Source organism: Rattus rattus, chromosome 1 (genome assembly GCF_011064425.1).
Source record: "Rattus rattus isolate New Zealand chromosome 1, Rrattus_CSIRO_v1, whole genome shotgun sequence".
Classification (NCBI taxonomy): domain Eukaryota; kingdom Metazoa; phylum Chordata; class Mammalia; order Rodentia; family Muridae; genus Rattus; species Rattus rattus.
This window is the reverse complement of record NC_046154.1, coordinates 190,398,474-190,423,539: the sequence shown is the minus strand read 5'-3', so window position 1 is coordinate 190,423,539 and position 25,066 is coordinate 190,398,474. Positions and strand designations below refer to the sequence as shown.

The following is a 25,066-nucleotide window of genomic DNA, read 5'->3' as shown; positions in this document are numbered from 1 at the left end:
TCTGTATAAACAGAATCTAAACATTTAATTAGATACATAAAGAATGGCAGTATCTTTTGATAGCACCTAAACGTAGATCTTCACACATAAGAACATGAAGAAGACATTAGATACCCTTAAGGTATCTTCGTGGAACTTTCTGGACACATGGAGCTCTAAAGACTATCCTATTATAATAATGCTTTATCAGTATCAAATTTCAGGGAAGAAGTCCAGCGACGTACTGTAACAGTCCTGAAGTATTTTTAACTTAATAAATATCATTTTGCCCAGAGTTTTTCTGTTTTGATTTCTATAGAATGCATTCTGTCAGACGCTGTCAAAATCATAGCATTACTTTACAATCATGCTATGTCTTCAACCAACTGACCATTATAAAAAGGTTCAGGAAAGAGTGCGTGTGACTTCCTGATCTCACAGCAATATCCAACTTCACGTGTGAATTTCCACTAGCTTTAAACATTTTAATTCTTCCAACTCACCAGCTATCTCGGTAGAAACTCATAATCCTGGTTGTTTACATCTAAAGAGTCTACGCTCTACACGTTACAGTACCTACCACCCACAGGGTGAAGCAGGATCACATTTTTTAAAAAACTCAAAGCCAATACATCCAATAAGAGAAGAACAAGGAAAGATCTATAGACCCAAAGGAGTCCAGCTTTCAGAGTCTCGGGACAAGAAGGAGGTAGCTGTATTTTTGAGGCTTTGGGGAAAGTACAAAGATCGAATGTGAAACTGAAGATGTCAGTGCTGGAAGAATGTATCTGAGTCTAGTGGTCCCTGTGGAAGAACAGTTCCCTGGTATTTGCTGAACAAACACAGATAAAGGCGGAGAGTGGCATCACTATTCCTACCCTACTCACTGCATCTCAGTGACTGAATGTGTGCATTCGGTGGGGAATGTGGGATAGACTAAGCGACCATGTTTGAATGGAAAGTGCAATGACCCAGAAGTCGAAGACGGAAGAGCTAAATTCTAGCCCGTCAATTCTCACTAACTAGTCACGGTCAGGACTTGCCAGCTGTCTTCTCAGAATGAGGCAGTTGGGTCAGATGACTGAGTGTTCTTCTTCTAAATCTAATCCTCACGAACACTAGACATCTACTTCATATTTCAGTCACAAGTTTTATGGAAATAGTTTACATTTAGATTACATATATGTGTGTGAGTATATGTATATATATGTGTATATGTGTGTGTGCATGTACATAGATGTAGAAATAGCTTGCATTTATATATTTGGGCTATATACACATATATTTTATATGTGTGTATATAATATATATATATCCCATATACATAATACATACTGTATTCTTTAAACTAAAAACCATATTCCTACAAGTTCTCTTCCATCTCCTCTCCACATAAAATTATGAGAACTTCTTCCTTGAAAATATATCTATCATCCCTTTCTATATGTAAATACATATATCCCACAATAGACTGTGTTCTTAAAAGGGGAAAACAGAGCCCAATATAATAAACATACATATAATTTCCACTAACGCATTCAATCTTAGCTTTCAAGTGCACCAGAGAGCAAACAGTTCTCCACACTAATACTGATAGGCCAGGTTATGAAGGAGATGAGAGCTGGAGGATTTTTGACACTGTTTTGTAAGCATTGAAATGTGTTAGACACATCTCTAAAACCTCACATGAGTAAGATTCTCCCTGCTGCATAAAATATGGGAAGGGAAAAAAAAAGGATGGTGTCTTTGACAAGGCACTTTTCAAATAAAAATAAAATCGAGATTATCTAATCAGTTACCCTTGGGGGTGGATGGATCTACACCTGCACTGAATCTTAGGCCTAGGGAATGACAGAGCAGATCATCTTTATGGCGTTCATGACAGAGCCACAGCAAAACGATTTCCTGAGATCAATATGTGGTTAAGAGAAAGCTGTTTTCAATGGAAACAGGAAGCTAGGAGCTAACCTGTTTCTATGGTAACCAGAGCAGCAGCTACCCAACAGCTGTAAGGGGGGAGAAAAAAGGGCAGAAAGTTACAAATGAAAAAAATCAATTCTGGTTTACCTTACTGGTGTGACAGTTCTCGGAGTGCAATCAGAATGGGCAGAGACAGGATGTTCCTCCCCAGCATCTTTAGCAATAGTTACCCTATAAACCTCAAAACCTTAGAGATGATATGAAGTCTGGGTACTATCTTAGTCCAATGTGTCGTCTCCATTTTTTATTACTGGTATTATTTATTTTTTGGAATGGGGCAAAGGAAGATGAACTGAGCTCAACTCAAGTTGTTACAGGGTAAGAGTACAGTTCTCATAGCTCCTAATACAGATTTTATATTTTGCAATTCTGCTTCCACATATTCTCTACCTCGGTCCTTTTCTCCCTTCAGACCCACTTTCTGTGAAAATATGGACTACATAGAATTAGAATTGCCACCCTTCCACCTTTTAAACAAGCATCGAGTCATGTTATTTTATCATAAAAGTCTGCCTGAGCTGTTCTACAAGGAAAGCCCTTAGAACTTCACGCAGAACTGAATTACCTTTCTGTGATATATTCCTGGTTATTGTTTAGAACATTTGCCACTATATATTTCCTTCTGGGGATCTGTGTTTATCTTTAGTGTCCTTGCCATTTCATGTAGACGTATCTTAAAGGTTGCCATAATAAAAAGAATTTATGACTCATAAGTTCGAAACATATAAAACTTGAAAAATACATTTACTTTACTTGTGGCAGTAAACATAAATAGTGATGATTTAGACAGTCAAGTGAGAATGCTTAATCTGCACATAAACTTGCACATTTTCTTATTTTTATTTGCTTTGCAAATAACCTCTTGACAAGCAGGGAATATTTTCTTGTCTCTCATTCAATTTTGTCAAGTTGAGTCTACAAATGGGCTGTTTAAAAATATACATGAATATCATACTTAATCCATCCAACTGCATTCATCTTTGGTACACCTGGTCCACCAATGAAGCAGCTCACTTAGTGTGTGACTGTACACACTACTAAAAGTATAATGTAACCAATAATGGGCCGTGTTCTTTTACTGATGTGTTGAGACTCAGGTACTCTCTGGTCCTGCCCAATCCCCGCAATAATTTAACAGGAATTCAATTTATTTGTGAATTATATAGTTAATGTTCTGGAAAAGGTCAAAAGATTCTTAGATTGAAAAGGGAAACAACCAGACATCGCAGCGAAATCTCGTCGAGGACATGAACTTGAATTTGCTTTCTCCTACACTTGGCCATGATTCAAAACTAACAGAGGAAAAAACTGAAGAGACTTAGCCACATTCTAGGAGTTCACTTGTTTGATCCAAGTACCCAAGTACCACCTTCGTTATACTGTGAGAAGACTAGATGCGCAGAACACATGGAACGCAAGACGGATGACCAAAATGCGGATGCTTCACTCCTTCTTTAAAAGGGGAACAAGAAAACCCTTGGCAGGGAATAGGGAAGCAAAGTTTAGAACAGAAGCTGAAGGAACACCCATTCAGAGCCTGCCCCACATGTGGCCCATACATATACAGCCACCAAACTAGATAAGATGGATGAAGCAAAGAAGGGCAGGCTGACAGGAACTGAATGTAGATCTCTCCTGAGAGACACAGCCAGAATATGGCAAATACAGAGGCGAATGCCAGCAGCAAACCACTGAACTGAGAATAGGACCCCCGTTGAAGGAATCAGAGAAAGGACTGGAAGAGCTTGAAGGGGCTTGAGACCCCATATGAACAACAATGCCAACCAACCAGAGCTTCCAGGGACTAAGCCACTACCCAAAGACTATACATGGACTGACTCTGGGCTCCAACCTCATAGGTAGCAATGAATATCCTAGTAAGAGCACCAGTGGAAGGGGAAGCCCTTGGTCCTGCCAAGACTGAACCCCCAATGAACATGATTGTCGAGGGGGGGCCGGTAATGGGGGAAGGATAGAGAGGGGAACACCAATAGAGAGGGGAGGGGGAGGGGTTAGGGGGATGTTGACCCAGAAACCGGAAAGGGGAATAACAATCGAAATGTAAATAAGAAATACTCAATTTAATAAAAATGGAGAAAAAAAAGTGAAACTAAAAAAACCAAACAAACAAACAAAAAAAGACTATACATTATTCTGAAACCAAAAACAAACAATCAAACACCAGAAGATGTTGAAGCTTTAAAAAGGAATAGGGTAGAAGCAGCTAGAGGATTAAAGTCTTCATTGTCATGTTAAGGAGCATGTACTTTATTCTGAAATGTATGGTACCAGTTAAAGATTTTCATTTAAGGAAATCATGGTGACAAAAGTTTGCCCAAGAGGAGTTGAGCATGAAGAGAGTGGTACAGGGCAAAGCCCCAGAGACATGTGCTCTCATAGAAATTTCAATGATCTACGGAGGAGAGTCTTAACACAAGCAGGTTCTTGGGAGTGAAGAATATGTAGCACTGTTGGTCTGAGAACAACAGCTAGAAAGTAGGTTTTACAGTCAGACATTGGAGGAAGGTGAGTCTTGGTTTTGGGGTTTGTTTTGTTTTATTGGTTTTGGGAGGGTTGTTTTTTGTTTGTTTGTTTTTCAGGTTTTTTGGGGTTTTGTTGTTGTTGTTGTTGTTTTTTTTTGAGAAAAACACTTTACTGTCTTGGAACATTTTCCTGTCTTGTTGGCTTTCCTTGTTTCAATGATGTCTTTAGGAAATATTTTTATTATAAATGAAATAATTAACTTAGTGAGATTAAAGAACTGTATCTTCTACATGCCATCCTTTTATGTAGATTTTGATGAAGAGTGTTTAAATAATAAATACACACCAGAGAAGCAAGGTTTCTACAAGAAAGCCACATTTGGGAACCATCCTTTGGGAGGCAACTACAATGTGTGACCATTAAAACACTTTCAACCTAGCAATGAAAAGTTAATCAACCTGGTCATCAAAGGCATGCATAAGGCACCGAAAAAGGGTCACACTCTCCAACAGGAGTGAGGTTCTTCACCTAGCTTCATCTACAAAGCAAAAAGAGAGGAGTGGAGAACAGTTAGTCCCACCTCCTCCAGCCCTTTAGAGCTGGGAACAAATTCTTTGAAATGTTTTTTTTTTTTTTTTAAGCCTGGTAATTTATAATTAGAGGAATAGTAACTCTGAAAAGTATCTAGAAGCTCTACCAAGAAATTTCTGCCTGTCATGTTCTCTTCTGGTGCTGAATCTTGAATGAACACTCATACTCCAAACTGTAAATGTTGAGTTAGAAGTAGAGAATACACAGTACTTTCCCAAAGGCGTCCCTGCCCCTCACTATTTGCAAAGATTGTCAATGGCATTAATAGAGCCTTGCCTCCTCCCTTTCCTGATCTTGGTTTTCTACAACAGATTTCCATGACATGGGAATTTTTAAAAAATTAAGAAAAATGACATATAAGGATGGCATATTAACTGATTGGCCAAATCTCTAGAATATTAAAAAATCTCTAAAATATATATCTATGTCATAAATTAAACTCTTCGATAGAGAGGACAGACATGCCAGCCAGGAAAAGGCAAAATTACGGTCATAAAAGTCAATTACCATTTCCTATCACGAGTGCTTTAGTGTGACAGGGTAGGTCGTGAGAGAGGGAATAAAACAAGCCTAACTTAAAACTGAAGCAATCTCCTTGATACCGGAAAAATCATAAACAAATAGGTGTAAGAACTGAAAAAGAAAATTCAGCTAAAATTGTTCATCTACATACTTCAGAAAATATAGGACTTAATGTAAAGATAGGACGTTCATAACATGCTTAACTCTATTAAGAATGAGATCTGTGAACCAAAACACCTGATAATGATTTTCAGTTCCTAGAATCAGAATCACATCACTTAAGCACAGTTTCCTCCTGCTGACTCCTCAGTGGTATTGTCTGTGAAAAAAAACAGTCTGATACCATTAGGTGAGGTCAGAATTGGAACTAAAATATTACAATATTATGTGAAGTAATGATACTATGTGTTCTGATTCAGGTAATCCTTGGTGATCTGGAAAGGTACTTCCAGAAAAGGAGAAAAGGAGAGCAACATACTGGACACTACCAGTCCAGTAACAAACAGGAAATTCCAAGGGGGTTCACACAAGAAGTGAAGGTCACATGTTTTTCTTCCTTTGTTGACTGGTGCCCTGCGAAATGTATCCCAGACAATGTTCTCCAGTGTATGCATTTTAAAATGTTGCCAACGTCCTTTCTGAGTGGGAACCCTAATTAATGTCTTAGGTAGCCGTGCTGAGTCCTCACAATCTAATCAGTTACAATCAGAGGTTTTTGTGGAAAGGGGCCAGGAAGATGTCACGACACCACTAGAATGATCTTGGTTTGGCTAATAATTTGACTCATGACCTTAACCATTTCTTAACCTCCGAGTCTTCATTTTCATCATCTCGGTTAGAAAGAGAAGGTCTTTGCCAAGTGACTCCCAGAACAGATTTCAGGCCGGAGATTGATTGTCACCTGATTTTGCTCTCATCTGCTATTGACCTTGTGCTAATCTCTCGCTTCTTCATCTAAAACAGACACGAGACAAATCCTCCACATAGTTACAATGAAATCTAAGTATAAGAATTGTTTGTAAAACCCAGTGGCTGTCAAGTGGACTGACCTTTTTCACTAGTGATCAACAGAATCAAATTTCATAGTAAGATAAAGGCTTATGATAAAATTCAAACCGAACTGAGGATATCGTGCTATGTTATCAGGAGGAAAGATAATAAGGTAACAGTTTTATTGAACACAAGCTAAAGACAGTCATGTAATGAGCCTGAAAATAAAATCAAATTATTTCTATAACCACCAAGTGGGAAGAACACAGTGGCACTCAGCTGAGAAGGAAATAGCACAAGGCCAAGGTCATGAGCCTGTGACTTTCTTTATATCACTAAGCACTTATTTTTGTTTTTTGGTTTTTCAAGGCTGGGTTTCTCTGTGCAGTCCTGGATGTCCTGAAACTAGCTGTGTGGACCAGACTGTCCTCGAACTCAGGGATCTATCTGCCTCTGCCTCCCAAATACTGGGATTGGAGGTATGCACTACCATGACCTACCTATCAATAATCACACTTTAAACATAAGCTTTTTTTGCCATATGGAATACTTTTATAAGCAATAATTTAGGATTAACCTTAGTATTTCCACGTTTGAATATAGGAGTGTGGGACGATCCTAAAATTTATGCGTGGGTTCAAAGATCAGGCCCAGGGGAGCAGCACTATTTTGTGTTGTCTCTCTTGTGTTCCTTTTCTGTCTGGAAACCAAACACATACGGAGAATCACCATCCTGTAGGGGAGAAGGTCTTCTCTAGGCAGCCAAACAAGACATATACAGTTGCAACCATTTACTAAATTCAGTGTCCCACTCTCATACATAACTAAAACCAATTCACATCCTGTATTATTTTTGACTACTTATATTTCTCCTATTCCCTTTAAGCTGAAGACACTGTCATTGGAAATTTTCTCTAGTCCTTTCACGGGATTCTGGGAAGATAAATAGGTAAATATTTACCACTCCCTTAAGTTAGGAACAAAAAAAGAAACACTGAGACTAAGATTATAATATAAAAAGTCAGGTAAAGTTTTCAACAATCTGAGTTACTCAACAGAAGACAGGTCAGTTGGGTGATTAATTCACGATCAACCTGTAAGGAACACAGACACGCAAGCAAGATCATTGGGAACATCCTCTTAGCCCCTGGGAAGAGACAACGTCAGACACATTCTCCTCCCAAAATGATCCTCCCTGCACCCTCTACCTTCACCCAGACTCACAGACACTGATGCCATTTCCCCTCTCCCTGACCTTAGATCAGACCCTCATGGTCGCTACTGCCCTGCTAAGTCAGATCCGAGAGCTAGAGCTCATTGAAACTGTCACATCAGGATGGGCAACAGGCTCCAAAACACATCCTGGCTAAAGGAAAAGGCTGGAACGAAAAGCGTTAAGGCAAAAAACTAAGGTGAATGTAGTAACAGCATTAGAACACATCCCGGGACTCTTACATGGACGGTCCCATCTGCTAAAGTAAATCTGTGTGAATTGGAGAGCAGCATGATGACTAACAGGAAGGGTGAAGAGATGGGGCAAAAGTCTCTGGGCTTGCCCTACCCCACATGAAACATGTCCAAAACCATGGTCCTTTCTTCCTCTTCATCTCAGAGGCTGTGGGAGGAGAGAATCAAAGTTTGAAGCAAAGTTGAAGGAAAGAGTTTGCAACAACAGGGAACTGGAGATTCAGGTCTTACCCTAGCGGCTCTGGATGAATAGGGGTCCTCAAAGAGAGCCCACATGCGAGGCTGCAGCTTCCTCCAGCGGCCAGACTTGCCATCGGGTCCTCCCAGCCCCGCAGCATCCTCAATGCCCAGTCTCTTGGCCCCTAGGTCCTCATCATCACCAGGGTCGCCTCCGATGAGGTCGGGTGTCTCGAAGATATCCAGGGCCTCCTCCGCATCCCGGTGCTGCCTGTAGGTCATCCAGCAGCAGGGCTCCACGTCGGTCTCATCGATGCCCCAGAATGCCAGCTCTTCCTCGAAGAGCGGTCCACACACGTCAGCGGGGCAGTGCAGCTTGCCCGTGCGGTAGTAGTTGAGAACATAGGCGAAGACTCCTGGGTGGCGATCGAAGAAGAATTCGCGGCCTCCCCCAGGGTGGTCGCTGCCATTGCCACCGTGCGAACTGCAGTTGCCTGCGCCGCCCTCGAAGCAGCCGCTGGGGACAGGGGACAAGGGAGGCGGTCGCGGCGGTGGAGACAGCGGAGGGGGCAGCGGCTGCAGCTTGTCACCCGCAGCAGTCAGGCAGTCGCCCTGAGGTTCAGAGGAGGCGAGAAGGGCCAGGCGAGTTCCAGGAAGGGTCTTGAGAGTGCTGCGGTAGGTTTCGTGCCTGGTGCCTCCGACATTGAGGATCACCCTCTCGTTGTTCTCGATCTTGCCCATCTCTGTGGCTCAGACATGACTAGGGGAGGCGAACACAGCACCAAGTTAAAGCTCTCGTGGGCCAGATGCTCACCGTGGCCCTCTCTACCCCCACCTCAACCCAAGAGTGCCAAGATGCAGAGCAGGCAAGTGGGAAGGACCCTCCCAGGAGGAGCTTGGTGCCCAAGTCCTGTCCCCGCCTCTTGCATCACGCCTGGCCCAGGTTCCCAGAGAACGAAGAACAGTTGAGTCTTCCTTGACCTTCCAGGAAACCTTTTGTATTGGCACACAGTCCACCCTTGGCTCTGACCTCTCCTTCCTTCTTGCCCTCCACCATGTCTCCCCTCTATCTCTGTCATATCCAACCTTCTTTTAGTCCCCAAACTCCTCTTTCCTATCCCCCCCATCCCCACCGCTCACTCCCCAGCCTTTTTTCTACCCGCCTTTGCTCCACGCTCCTCTCCCCTGATGGACCCCTTCCCCGCTGTCCCATCCTCTCTCTCAACCCCTCCCCGGTTCTTAATGCAATTCCCCTTCAGGGAGTTACGTTCGCTGAGACAACTTAGCAGTGTTGAGTGGGAGGGGGCCTCGAGTGCCCCAGCTGCCTGCAAACCCTGGTCTAACCTTGGACAGCTCTCTGCCCCCCAGCACTAGGGAACTGCTCTTTGCCTGCTCCGTCCTCGGTTCACTTCAGTCCCTCACTCACCTACCTGGCGGAAGACCGAATACAGAAGTCAGAACAACAACAACAACAACAAACGTCCCCGCTACCGCCTTTCACCAAGGAGACCTCTGACTAATTTCCTCATCCAATTTCCTCTTCACATTACTGTTGCGGCTGTTGCTAATGTTATTATTACTTGGGAAAGGAAACGACTAACTAAGGATCCATCTTTGAGGACAAAAGTGAGCAATCTATGCCACCCCTCCCCCTTCCCAAGAAAAACAAACATCTTGGGGTGGAGAGAGGGGGTTTGCTTTCGAGGAGGGGCGAGGCCCAGGAGGAGCTGCAGGAGGCACACCCCCTGGGTCGCTGAGCTGGAAGACCGGCTGCTTCCAGCTTCTCCCCGGGGTTCCACCTCCACATTCTAACAGCTAGGCAGGGGGATGCCCGGCTGCGCTGCCCTTCCCTGCCTCCCCTCCACGTCCCCGGATACCTTAAGGAGACCGGGAGAAAAGTGGATCTGCTTGGGTCTCCGTGTGGACGAGGTTCTTCCTGCAGTCGGACGGAGTCACTGTGGCCAGCTGAGCCGCCCTCCTCAAAGGAGAAACTACTTGTTGGCGTTTTCGGGGTTCAGGTGGTTGAGCCGCTTCTCTGGGTGCTGAGGTCGGGGAAACAGTCCCCGCCCGCCGCCCGCCGCGCTCCCCGCCTTCACGCTGCTGCGATCTGCGGGCTCTCCCATAGCCACCCTCCGCGCCCAGAGTCACCATCGCGCGGGGCTGGGCGAACCATGGAGCTCGGGGCGGGTCCAGCTGGCGCAGCCCGACCCTGCTGCAGACCTTCAGCCTGGCTGGCTGTGTCTGGAGCGGAGGCTGACCTGAGTATGGGGAGGCTCACCCAGTTTAAAGTGAAGGCTCTCGGCTTAGATTTGGATCCACAGATTTGGTTCTCCCCCAACCCCCGCCCGAAACATCCTCTGCTAGAGCTGTTCCTTCAGCACCGCTTGCCTGAGCACACAGCTACAGTGGGTGGGTGGGTCTGGGGAATCTGAGACAAGCAGCAGCATCCTCACCCTCTGGAGCTCTACCTGCACTCTTCAGGCACCAATCTCCACACCCTGGCTCCCCGCTGCCCCACCCCTCCCAACAAGTGAGAGAGACTCTAAAGCAGACAGCTTCTTTTCCTTAATGACAGCTGACAGAAGTCTGCTTACAGGTGACAGGGAGCTTGTTTCTTGTGCCTTCTACAAAGCTCTACTTTCTCTCTTCCCTCAAATGTAGGTCTCCAGCCACCACATCACGGTTATGTAAAACAAAACAAGTTTTTAAAAGTTTATCCCAGGAGCTCAATGCTCCAAAAAGTAAAACTTCAGCTTCCTTTATCTGAAATAACCAAGTAACAAAACAACACTCTCTCATGAGCCAAGTCCTGCTTAATTCTGCTGTCTAGTTGGGCCTTGTTTATATCACTAGTGCTAATACAACTATTATAAACCGCAGGGCTGTCCCCAGAAGAAACAGAGTGCCCCACAGTTGCAGGGCTCAGGGTTGGTCCTTCTGTAGGCCCCGGGGATGAGTGTGAGTCAGTCAGCTTCACGAGCTTGAAGGTAGCGTTCTTCTCCAGGCATCCCCTCACACCACTCTCTTCCTGTGTACATGTTATCTGTGTCTCCAGATACTCCCTTCTCCATGAAGACATCAGCCACATTACAGAGACCCATGAGAATGGCTTCATTTCAAACTGATTGCCTCTAGAAAGACTCTGTGTCCAAATAAAATCACCCTCTAAGTAGTGAACATTGGGATCCCAACAGATTACCTTAGGGAGAGCTCTCTCTCTCTCTCTCTCTCTCTCTCTCTCTCTCTCTCTCTGTGTGTGTGTGTGTGTGTGTGTGTGTGTGTGCATGAGCATGTATTTCAGGGAGAGACAGGGGGATGGGTGGAATGGAGGAGGAGCTAGAACCTAAGAAGTTGCTGTTCCACAACTCCATGAGCAATGATAGGATCAATATCCAACCAGTAAGGAAAGCACCAGAATGTAAGTGGAAGGAGGTAACTCTGAAAAACAAACAAACAAACAAATTTTGCCGCCAATACTATTGCTTAGTGACAAAGTCAGCTTCAGTTGTCAAATTGACATGACTGGAAAGAGAAACTTAATTGAGGAATCACCTCCATCACATTGACCCATGGGGAAAAACACGGGGCATCTTTTTAACTAATGATTGATGGGAGAATACTAAACTCTAGTTGCTAGAAAAAAAATTACCAAATATATTCAAATATGTATATAGTCTTTCCTTGACTAGCTACTCCTTTACTTAATGTCGTAAGTTCAACATAGAAAGAGAATATGTTATCAGCTTTAAAGTAAGTTAACAATAGTAGTAATGGTGGCCCAAACATTTGTAGTAATAGATAGCATTTACTGAGAGCATAATAGTTGTGAAATGCTTTGCAGAGATCCCATCCTTTGGTTTTAATAAAAGTAATATTCACATTATATAATAATTAGGACTATAGAAAGATAATTTGTGTCTTATGTATTAGTGACCAGAATCTCTGATTAGAGACCTCTGTTTCACAAGAGTAGTTGTATTCTGGGGAAATGCATGAGCAAATCAAAACGGAAAGGAGAGTGGAAAAGAGGCCTCTTGGGGAGGGAAAGATGACGTAAACCCCAGTGCGTTGACTGGATCTAAGTTTGTATGGGCTACTGAGAAGTACTCACACTGATAAGGGGATTATCCTTTGGAAGGAGGCAGAATGTTCTTAAGACTTAATAGATGCAAAATAGAGAATGTGGCAGGGAAATCTGAAGACAAGGTCTGGGAGAATAAAGGATGGACTGCGTCCATCGAGGGAGAACTGGCACACAAGCACTGACTGGAAAGTCGTTTCTGTTTCCTTGTCAATGAGAGCATCCTCACACAAGCATCCAGGGTCCGTTACATAAGGTAGCCAAGAACAGAAAACCCCTCCGGCCAGCTAACTCCACAGATCTTGCTGTAAAACTCAGATAAAAGTGAAAAGACAACAAAGCAGGAAGAGATGATGTGCAAAACTGGGGGGGAAAACACAGCAGCTCCAGTTCCCTTTATGACTGGTGGGGATCGAGGGTTTAAAAGACCGTGTGGACAGTACGGCTCACTGGGAAGCAACGGAAATGTGGGTCCCTTTGTGTTCTGGACTTAGCATCAGAAAAGGCTACAGAAAGGGAGCATTACATCATCATCACAAGAACTCTGGATCTCTGGAATATATGTGCTGAGCCTGGTGTGCTGCCTCATGACTCTGAGGCCAGCACTCGGGAGGCTGGCGACAGAGGAGGACTGTGTTCTAGGCTCCATTCTACTCCATGGTGGGACCTCCAATGATCCAGGTTAGAGAGTGAGCTTCTGTCCAAAAAGAAAACTCTATGACTCCGAATGACATGCTTGTAAAAGTTTAATATATAAGCAAATTAAATTATTTAAAGTGTAACAACTTTTTTTAAAGTCACTCTTACAATGTAATGTATTCGTAAAGAATTTCTATCAAGTAGACAAGAAATAACCACAATTTCCCATCAGACCCCTCTTATGCAGGGACCCCGAATTAGCTTAGCTACTGAAGTCTGCAGAAACACAAGGAAAGTAAAGCTCTCGAAGCCTGGTAACAAATGTGCACTTTCAAAAAGTAATTTTCTTTTAAAATATATGTTTAATCATCTTTTAATGACCTACTTGTTAACCCAATTGATTCTACGCCATCTTAAGAGTGAATCTGAGACTAATTTCTAATGTATAGAAACTGGCTTTTGTTTTGTTTCGTATTGCCTTTTTGCAGCTCAGAAGTCTAAGAAGTCCAGAACTGTCTAGACTGTCCTGTGAACCCGTGTTCTCACAAAGAAGAAGAGAAGGAAGGAGAGAGAACTCACTCCCCATCAGTCACAGCTCGACTCCATGATTCTTACCTAAACACATCAAGAAACAGCCTCGCCCTCCAGCACTGCCAAATGCGGGAACAAATTTTCAGAATACTTTCAGAACACACAATCAGACCATAACATTTATGCAACGCATTTCCATCCCTACCCAAACTAATCATTTATGTTGATTATGATGAGGTAGACTTCAATAAGATAAATTCATGATTTTAGAACTTGGCAGTTTCATTTGTATGTTATACAGGCTACGGCTTTTCTCAGGGACCAGGGGATCTGCATAAGTATCTATCACAGCAAGGCTATTTAGTCAATTTGAACTTACTGCTTACTTAAAAAATTAATGTGCAAGTGTTCTGAGGAAAGGCATTCAGGTTGAAAGAAGAGAAAAAAATGCCCATGTATTTAGGATGGTACTCACCCATAAGCATTTAAAGAGAGTTGAGAATAGCCTCTTTTGATAGAAAAATCTGTATTACTGTCTTCTGCACCAGCAACGCACTTAAAATAGATAAAAGTGGACTGTGAAGGACACTCAGTCCTTAAAGTGCTTGTCGCACAAGCATGAGAATCTGAATTTGGAACCCCAGGGCTAGCAGAAAAAGCCTGATATCACAGGACTGATATAAAATGTCTGGCATCACACAGCATGCCTTGGAATCTTAGCGCTGAGCAAGCAAAGACAAGAGAATCCTTGCTACTCACTGACCATCCAGTATAGCCAAGCAGTGAGCTCCAGGTTCAGGGAAGGAGCCTATCTCAGAAGAGAAAATGAAGAAGATATGTGGCATCAGTTTCTGTGCCCCACAACCCACACTTGAACACACACACACACACACACAAATAGATGTAAGCTAGGCAGATCATAATGATGAAGATAAATAAATGATAGAGAAAAATGATGGATGGATGGGATGGATGGGTGGGTGGGTGGATGGATGGATAGATGGATGGATGCATGGGTTGGTGGATGAATGGATGGATGCATGGGTGGGTGGGTGGATGGATGGATAGATAGATAGATAGATAGATAGATAGATAGATAGATAGATAGATAGATAGATAGTAAATAAACAAAGGACTGCATACAGTTTAGTAAATATTCAGTAAATAACTAGTGGAACATACCATTAGTTTGAAGTCATAACTGTTTGAAGTCATAACTTACAAAGAGGATACTATTGAATATCATCCCTAATGTGGTTAGTTGCCCTCTATATAAGGAGTAAATGATCAGCAGATATCAGTAAAATGCATACTCATTATTTTTGCTCCTGATTAAGTCATGTATTCTAGATAAGATATGATTAGAGTATAATTAGTACTTTCTTGTCTTCTATCTTCTACTGTTATCTAATGCATGCCCATATATATGTATGTGTATATATATATGTAGATTTCATCTGATTATTCATTGTTACTGATTCCCTTTCTACATTTTCTTTAAAATCTCCCAACCACTGCTATACCTTAAAGTCTATTGCAAAGTGTCTAAGTGCATCCTTTGAAAAGCTTTTAGTAATGCCAAAGTCTTACCATGAGATTCTGCCATGACCGGCTTACTCTAAAACCTTATAAATCAGTGGTCTCGGCATCCTACACTCTTATACCACTCGGATCCTACAGTGGTCTCAACATTCAACATCCAACATCCAACAGGACATTCGATCAAATCTAACATTTATGAAAATATGACAACACATTAATTGTCTGCAGTATATGTTAGGAAAGAGTGCAACCAGAAAAAAAGTAACTTTTATAAAGGGCAAACCAATTATTCCAAATGTTATCTATTATGTATCTTCGATCAATCAATGTGCCTGTGTATGTGTGCTATGTGTATACATATGTGTGCACATGAATGTATATGCACATGTGCATATATGCAATATAGTTTTATTATGAATTATAGCTACGTCTACCAACTAATGATTTAAGTAACCATTTTTCCTGTTTGACAGATGATTGTCAGGGCAATAAAGGAAACTGTATTATTAATAATTATATCAGTCAAAACTTCCCTAAGTATTTAATTGAAAAATAAAATATCAGTAGCATTTGGTTTAACTAACAATTTGGTTAAATGCATGCTAGAGATGAGGAGGCTAGGGGTGAATTTTTCAAATAATTTGCCAAAATTCACACAGCAAAAAAAAAGAAAGAAAAACTGATATTATTCAAACCCACCATTTTTTATTCTGATGTCCATGTCTAGTCAGAGAATAAATGATAGATTCACAGTCTTAATGGATGTATAACCATGAAATGTGTAGGAATTAGCAAAATATATAGAGATGGCAAAAAAAAAAACCCCACAAATCTAACTTGATACATCCCAGTTGTTCTGTGAATTGAAAACCCATTATCAAAATCAGAGTTCTGTCACTCTCTTATGTTTCATAAACAGCATATGATAAAAGCCGTAATCAGAATAGGTAGGTGAGTGTTTTTCTTGTTTTAAGAAGTCTGCTTGGATTTGGTTTGTACTGAAGAAGAATAGAAATCCTGAGTCGTAAATAGTGTCCTGAAGAGCTTGGGAGTGATCAGACTGGTTTCCTCAGGAAACAAAAATAAGGGCTCCAGGAATAAGGAGCTAGAAGTGTCCTACAATGAGATGAGAGCACGTCTAAGCACAGCGCACCAGCTCAGTTTCAATATTTAGAAAGACTTCTAGGCAGGCGGAGACTTGGGCTTCTGAAAAGACACTTTCTGCAGCTTTCAAATAGAATTGAGGGGAGTAAAAATAACATCAGGGCAAAGAAGCAGTTCTGGGGAGAGGAGCAGTACTCAGAAACCATTATTGAAATTCTTTTCCTTTAGCCTGGCTATGGAAATAGGCTTCTCAGTTTTGTTTCTATTCAACTTGTTTTTCAAATGATACTACAGAATAGCAGAGATGATTGTGCCATTGGGGAAAGGGGGATAAAAAAATAATATAAAGCGCCAATACAAATTAGTGTGGCAAAACAATTCCTCAGAGAAAATGCTAAACCATGCAGGGATAGACGTGGACTATACAGAAATATATGCAATTTTCAGAGTTCTGTCAGACAAAAGAATTCACCAATTCCAATATCATATTTAGATGTATAACCAGAAAGAGTCCAGTATTCTCTGAGTGAACTGAATCCGTTTATTGCGATAATTAAATTTGGACATTCACTTAGATTTAAGAATACACTTAATTGCCTTTACAATTTAACTCTGACCCCTAAGTTCATATCTGTAAGCCTAATTTCTAACGTGAGAGTATTAAGAAGTGGGCGTTTAGGAGACAGTTTAAGCCACGAGGAAGGCAGAGCAGAAAACCCTCTAGGTTGGATGTGGGCCATTGTAAAAGGCTTTGAGGAATGGCTGGCCTCCTCCTCCACCTCCTCCAAGGCTTCCTCAAGGCTCTGAGACAAGCTGCACACGGCGTACTCAGCATATGCAGATACACAGAGCAGCTTTCATTTCCTCGGGACAGTTAGAAGTTAGAATTGCAATTGCTTCCTTTGAATTAATCGCAATTGCTTGTCTCTTGTGCTAGCCTGTAAGTACTGGAATTAAGTACATCCCGACCACAATGATAGACCCAATATCCAAGATCGGCTGGGTTATAACAAAACCACGATGTCCACAATAAAGATGTCACAGCTGAAGAGACAGCTGTTATGGCATCATGACGTAATGCGACCGCAAATGCCATTATCGAGCATATACCATTTTCCAGGTTCTGGATATGAGTGATTTGTATCCGGAGATAAGTAATCCCCACACCTTCTTCCTCTTAATTGTCTCAGTAGCCTGAGGGCATATGAGCTATAATTATTCACATATTATCAGTAAAGATATGTTTATACAAAAAGATTATATCATCAGTTGCCTTAAGTCAACGCCGTGGCCATTTGCAACAATCGCACTTGAACTTAGACGTTCTGCTTAACGTAACTGAGTTTCCTAGCAGTGTTTATTGCTGTGGAGTGTTCGAAAGTGAAGGGAATGGCGCCTTGAAACTCTTGAGTCTCCGTAACAGAGTCTCCCATATCGGTTGCATTTGTTACCCTGCCTTCTCGTTCACTCACAGTACAATCTTGTTTTCAACTGCGAGTTTCCTTACAGTTCTAAATGCCGTTCCTCCTTGGGAGTTAGGCAGCCATCAATATGCAGTAAGTTGATGAAACTCAAGGGTTCTAGTGAACATTTAGGTCTTCCTGTATCAATGTCTTCTTCACTTTTATGTTAACATTTCGGTTATTTGCTATTCATTCTTTTCCCTCCCTCTTTCTGAAGTCATAATGGCATCATCTCTCCCCTCCCCTTCCTCCCCGCAAACCCTCCCACACGGCCCTCCTTGTCCTCGTTCTAATTCATGACCTCTTCTTTGTTAATTTATTGCTATATGCATATGTGTATGTAACATATAATATATATATACACTCATAAATATGACCTGCTCAGTCTAGATGATGATATATATTTTTTTCAGGGCTAACCACTTGGTATTGAATAACTGATTTTTATGTTCTTCCCTGGGAAAGACCGTCTCTGCACCCCTGTACCCCCAACCCAGCATTCCTTGCCTGCCTATAGTTCTTTATACATGGCTGAGCTCTCATGGGCTTTTCTGTGTTTACATTGGCATGGCTAATGCCATTAACTTTCTCCAGCTCATGCTTAGGCAGTCAAATTGGTGAGACTCTATGTATGGCCTCGCTCGTGACATTACTAGGAATCATACTCTTCGTTTTTCAATTAATGTCCTACTTGACATTAGTCAGATGCATCTAGAAGGGATACTTGTTGATATATGTGAGAAATCCTTGTCTAGTTTGTACTTGATATAGGTTAGAGATCAAACGCCTTCAAAACGTTTGGCTTTCCCTGTCACGGTAATCCAAGCTGATATAAATCTCTTAAAATCATATTGTATCGAATAATAATCTACTCTAATCTAAACCAAAGTCATAGCCAGACATCTTTCCTCTGGGTACACCTTGGTATCCACAAGCATATTCACAATACCACAGGCCTTGGAGTGACTCTGTCTCAGTAGGAAAGATCTACAGGGCAATATCTTTACATTCTTTAGATAGCTTCTGTCTGACTGAGCCTTTCCTAGCTTCTAATACAGGCCTTCACAGCCCTAGTTAGATTTCGCTTCTCTGATACTCTTTTTCCTAGAAGAGACTAAGAAAAGAAACAGCTTTAATTTTCAATTCAGCAAGTTCTGTCTCACATAATTTCTCAAAATTCTGCTGGGGTTTCTTCTCTGATGTTTCTTTTTTTTTTTCTTTTATTTTATCACAACTACACAAAAAGAAGAGCCGGTTGTCACTTTCTACTCTCTCCCCTACCTGGCCCAGTGGTTTATTAGAGTCCCTGCCTGTTCATCTCATCATTCTATGCTGCAGGACTGGGAAACCCTGTGCTACTTTAATAGCCCTTCCTCTCAAGCCCTCTGCAATGTCTTTGCAACTCCTATGAACCATTTCCATTGTGTTCCCTCAGATTTCCACTACCACTGGGCCCCGTGGCCAACAGCAAATGCCTTGTTTTTCTGCAGTCGCTTCCTACTTGCAGATTCAAATTCTGTCCTGATGACACTTGCATAACAAAATCACTCCAGAGCTGTGTGGTTTAAAATAAGAGCCATGGAGTTATCGCTGCTGATGGTTCTCTAGATGAGGAGCATGGGCACACACAGCACTGCAGAAAGAGCTCATCCAGGCCTGCTCATATTTTTGGCATCCTGTTAAACTGAACCCAGCTTTAAGCCGAAAGCCCACTGGCATTATTTCTGGTTTTGAATGTGCTGAATGAGTTCCTACCTTAGAATCATTTCCCATCGGTCCCTCCCCCTCCTCCGGATCTCTAGTCTTTCTGCTCTTTTCCTGGATTGTCATTCAAGTCTCCTCAGAGTTAGTGTCATGCACTGTCCTGACACATAGCTCATAGCACAAGTCACCCAGAATCCAGAGACGGATGTCACCTTGTTTAATGAGACAGGGAATATGAAGTGAAGTCAAAAGGAAGGCAAGCACCCTCTTGGGGAGGTAGTGTTAAACTATAAATGTTGTATGTATAATTCCATTCCAGCATATTCTTTCCATTCCTAAATAATTGTGGTCTTGTGAGGAAGACCTATTAACAGTGTAATCACATGCTTCTTTTATCTTCTTATGAACAATGGCCAGTCCTAAAACTCAACACTCCTTCTATCAAAGACGTCAATCACCCCTAAACTGTTTCCCCATCATGTTTCACCTCCATATCTTGAGAAATAACAGCAGAATAGAGTGAGAAAAATGTCTAGCATAAATCCAATGTGTATACATTAATAGACATTTAAAAATATCTCTTAGATTCTCATCATTCCTCCCTAGACAACAGAAGACAAAAAAAGCTTAGCAATTTGTATTGCACTTGGGTAGAAGGCTCTATATGAGAGTGAAGTGTGTTGTGATGTCGTCACAGATGCTAATAGAAAACAACAATTAGATCATCTTAGAGTGACCTCTTCCTCTAAGAGAAAAATGAAAGAAAAAAAAATGACTTGATTGTAATTTTTCTCCAAGTCTTAGAAATGTGGGCTCCAAGAGGATATCATTAAACATCAAGGCTCAGCTCTTCAATCCAGAGTTAGAAAAGGCATTTTAATTTTACATGCACTTTTTTTCTTAGTAAGGAAAATGTTTCCATAGAATCTAACTCATGGGAATCGTACTAGAATCCATTACACAGTGAAAATGATACAGAAATATCTCTGTGCCATTACTAGGCTAAAAAAGCAGAGCAAGGCAGCTAACTTGCACTGCCCATTAAAAGAAAAGAGAGAGCCCAGAAGCCCTATTCTCAGGCTGGTGAAATAAACATCTCAGTCACTTCCTGTGGAGAAGAAAAAAATCACTTTGCTGGAGCAAAACTACTTCAAATGACAGCGAAAGGGAAGGAGTCTGGTCATTAGGGACAAGTGGACCTAGAGTTGGTTGACTGATAGAATACCCTGTGTATGACAACTCTGCTGGCCTGCTGTGAAAGATGAAAGCCTACACAGTCAACAGACCTAGTCACTCCAGATCAATGCACGAAAAAAATTAGAATTTCATTGCAGAGTTGGGAAACTGTCCAAATGTTCATAATTTCAAGATACATAGCAACTAAATTTATTTTTCAAAGATTCATTTTTTCATTGTTTTAAAGAATTCTATGCAGAATGTATTTCACATTGTTTCTGCCTTATTTTTTTATAAAAATAAAACCACTTCTTTATTGATCAGCATTGATAGGAATTACAGAATCTTATGACTGGCTACCTTCACCTGTGAGGGAATCGACAGGACCCGCACAGTGTTTCTGCCTTATTGATAGCAATAACACACACACACACACACACACACACACACACACACACACACACATGCAGGCACACACACACAAATATATATATATATATATGCATAATTTATTTTCTCCACTGATAAGAGAAAAATTATACTGCTGTTTTATGGTGTTATACTCATTTGACCACTGATAATAAATTACCACAAATATTTCAAACATGTGTCATTTACATGTAGAATTATTTTTATATGCAAATTTGTACTTACATAAATACATACTTATACATTCACCACATCTTTTGGAAGTAAATTGTAGATGACTTAAAATATGCATTTATCAATATTTCACTATGCATGTCTTATGGCTGAAGACACTCTCATACATAGCTTTAATAACTAGCAAAAATAATAACTCAGTATTTAAAACATATTGTTAATAAAATAAAATAAAAGCTGCACATTAAATTCTGATGTTTCCCTCAGCTATCTTTTAGGACAATGCTTGTTTGCAACTGAGTAAATACAATACTAATTATGTTCATTGTCCATCTGGTATCTTTACATATGCAATCATTTAATCTCCTTTTGCCTCTCATCCCGTGTTCTCATGTTCGTCTCACGGTAGATCCCAAGTTATAGTCTCACATTTTTTAATTCAACCAAACATAAATATAATCTATTTCTATTCTATTCTATTCTATTCTATTCTATTCTATTCTATTCTATTCTATTCTATTCTATGCAAGTTTATTTGGAAGCTGCCCTCCTGCGAGTTCACTAGCCCCAAGGACCAAGACCAGGGAAGTCACCATGGGAAGCATGTAGAGGTCAGAGGGCAGATGCAGAGAAAGAAAGAGGGAAGAACAAGGGAATACTACACAATTGATACAATCCTCTGAGTTGTATCAGATCCATTGCAATACAAGATGCAAATGTTCCACTATTGACAAGGTGTCCACCAAAACTTACTGTAAGTTGCATCTTAATCATTGTAGTTAATGATTAATCCAAGACATCACTTTTCTATTACAATATTTTATTAATATGTTGAGAATTTCATAAGATGTGTTTTGACCCCATTCTTCTTACCCCAGCTCCAAGCTTCATGTCATCTTTTCTTTTCTTATTTATTATTTTTTGATGACTCGGCAGGTCCAATCTGTGGATCTCATATACCCCTGTGAGCAGGACTATAACCCCTGGAGTATTGTTGCAATGGTACTCTTCAACATCATAACGATTGTTTCCCCCAGTCTGCCATTCGTTTTAGCATCCACTGATGAGCCAACGTGAGCTGATTATCATAGCCACTGTTGTAACATGAGATGTTCTGTAAATAAAAAACAATGACCAAAATTCGCTTTGTATTTCCCTGGTCACTGTCAGTCTCAGCTGACAGCCTAATAAATGACTACATCGGTTTAAGTGGACATCAGACACAAACGATGGAACTATCAATGAAGTGGAAAGTCTGTCAAGCTGTAGGAAATATGGAAGCACACACAGGGAAAAGGGAAAAAATGAAGAAAACAATACATGTGATATATGGAATGCCACACAAGGTCTGACTTAATGCTAAGACTCCCCCACACACACCCAAGGAAGGGACCAGGGCAATTAAACGGTAGCATAATTTAAAGAGAGTGAGGCTGGCAGTGTTCCAAACCTGATGAGAACATCAAATCACACATTCAGGATCTCCTCCTGCAGCGAAAGCAGGATTTATAAGATGGTAACTACACCTAGGCACGTCCAATTGAAACTGCTAAAAACGAGCAGATAAAATACTCAAATGTAGCCAAAGCCCACACACTCCTTTCATGTGAGTCATGGCAAGACCAGCAGCTGGGTTATAAGCAGGAACGGTAGATGCTGTGGAAATAAAAGTGACATCTTCAAAGTATTAGAAGAAACTAAATGTAAGCCTAAAAGTCTTTGGGGAGCTGAAATATTATTCACATGTGTGTTTACACACACATGTGCATGCACACACAAACACACACACAATCATCTAAGAAAAACTGTCTCCATTGTTGGTGGGATTGCAAACTGGTACAACCACTCTGGAAATCAGTTGGGAGGTTCCTCAGAAAATTAGACATTACACTACCTGAGGACCCAGCTATACCTCTCTTGGGTATATACCCAAAAAATGCTCCAACATACAACAAACACACATGCTCCACTATTTTCATAGCAGTCTTACATATAATAGCCAGAAGTTGGAAAGAACCCAGATGCCCTTCCACAGAGAAATGGATTCAAAAAATGTGGTATATCTACACAATGGAGTACTACTCAGCTATCAAAAACAATGACTTCATGAAATTCATTGGCAAATGGAATGAACTAGAAAATATCATCCTGGGTGAGGTAACCCAATCACAGAAAAACACACACGATATGCACTCATTGATAAGTGGATATTAGCCAAAAAGCTCAAATTACCCAAGATACAGTAGTCTACAGACTACAGGAAGCTCAAGAAGAAGGATGACCAAAATGCAGATGTTCCCACTCCTTCTTAAAAGGGGGAAAAATATTCATAGAAGGGGATGTGGAAGCAAAGTTTAGAGCAGCGACTCAAGGAATGGCCATTCAGAGCATGACACACATGTGACCCATATATATACAGTCACCAAAACTAGATAAGATTGATGAAGCTAAAAAAATGCATGCTGAAAGGGACCAGATATAGATCTCTCCTGAGAGAAACATCCAAAGCATGTCCAATACAGAGGTCAATGCTAGCAGCAAACCACTGAACTGAGAAGAAGACCCCCTTAGGGGAATTAGAGGAAAGATTGAAAGAGTTGGAGGAGCTTGCTACCCCATAAAAACAACAATGCCAACCAACCAGAGCTTCCAGGGACTAAACCACTACCTGAAGACTATACCTGGACTGACCCAGCTCCAACTGCATATGTAGCAGAGAATAGCCTTGTTGGGGCACCAGGGGAAGGGAAAGCCCTTGGTCTTGCCATAGTTGGACCCCCAGTGCAGGGGAATATGGGGGAGGGCAATAAGGGGGATGTATAGGGGGAATATCCGTATGGGGGAGGGGCGGGGGAGGGAATGGGGGTTTAAGGACAGGCAACCGGGAAGGGAAATAACCTTTGAAATGTAAGTAAAGAAATACATAATAAAAAAGTTTTTAAAAAAGAAATAAAGCTATTTTAATTCTGTAAAAAAAAAAAGAAAAAGAAAAAAAGAAAAGAAAAACTGTCAACAGATCCACCCGAAAGAAAAAAATTTTAGACATAAGTAAATTGATCCAAGATGAAGAAAAGATAGTGGATGAAGCCATGATAAAAGTAAATATAAGAAGCTAAGCCTAAAGTTTAAAAATTGGCTTTTTAATGACTATGTACTATCTAACACGTACATAGAAATAAAACAAAAATCCTATAAGACAAACACAGAATAATTATAAAATTATTTCATTTTAATTTTTATTAAAATTTAATTTTAATTTTAATAATTATAAAAGTTAGATAAGTATTTAATGACCTTGTTTGATTTCACATTGAAAGACAAATGTCTGTTTGTTTTCAGTATGTGTGCCCACGTGAGTGCACATGCCACAGCATAGATGTGGAGGTCAGAGGACAACTTTGTGATGTCATTTCTGTCCTTCTGTCTCTGCATTCATAGGTTCTGGAGATGGAGTTCAGTTTATTATATATAGAAATGAGACAAAAATCCTACAAAACGAAGAAACACAGAAGTTTACATGTACTCATACATTTTAATTGTCTTACAAAGGGTAAAATTAATAATTTTATTAGACTTAAGTAAAGATGCAAACCCCAAGGATTCATTTATTATACAGGATTAACACCATTTAAATCAAAACCAAAATGAAAAAGACAGACAATCTAAGAGTATTACAGAAACTTAGCCATAATTTCTAAAGGACATTCTCAATTTCCTCACACTTTCTTTATTCTTATCTCCCTCTCCTCTTAGTAGTACACACTTGAAAATGTGACTTGACCTGCCCTATTTCTAAGCCCAATCTCCATAAAGTGGGGAAAACATTAGCATCATCTCAACAATGTTTTGTGAGTTATGGCAAATAAAATACAAAGACACAGTTGCTGCAGACGTACACTACTTACTGAAGTAAGAAGGAAGCCTCTATTCTCAATGCACTTCTTCTCTTTAGCCTAAATTCTCTTAATCAAAATATTATATATAATCATTATATATATAATATTAATATATTATATAATGTTATTATATATTA

At 40.9% G+C, this 25,066-nt stretch overlaps 1 protein-coding gene across 5 annotated transcripts in view; it reads right to left on the bottom strand.

The window, feature by feature from the left end:
- Kcnc2 (potassium voltage-gated channel subfamily C member 2) overlaps positions 1-10,422 on the bottom strand; it is a 166,176-nt gene extending 155,754 nt beyond the window's left edge. For 4 of the 5 annotated variants that reach the window (XM_032912431.1, XM_032912439.1, XM_032912416.1 and 1 more), the window contains exons 1-2: positions 10,068-10,358; positions 8,245-8,950 (exon numbers count right to left, since the gene is read on the bottom strand). In XM_032912431.1, coding sequence (XP_032768322.1) covers positions 8,245-8,931 — 687 coding nt within the window. In that variant the 5' untranslated portion in view covers positions 8,932-8,950; positions 10,068-10,358. Of the gene's footprint in view, positions 1-8,244; positions 8,951-10,067 lie in introns of all 5 variants that reach the window. The other variant, XM_032912448.1, reaches the window with a different exon arrangement.
- Positions 10,423-25,066: the final 14,644 nt, after the last annotated feature.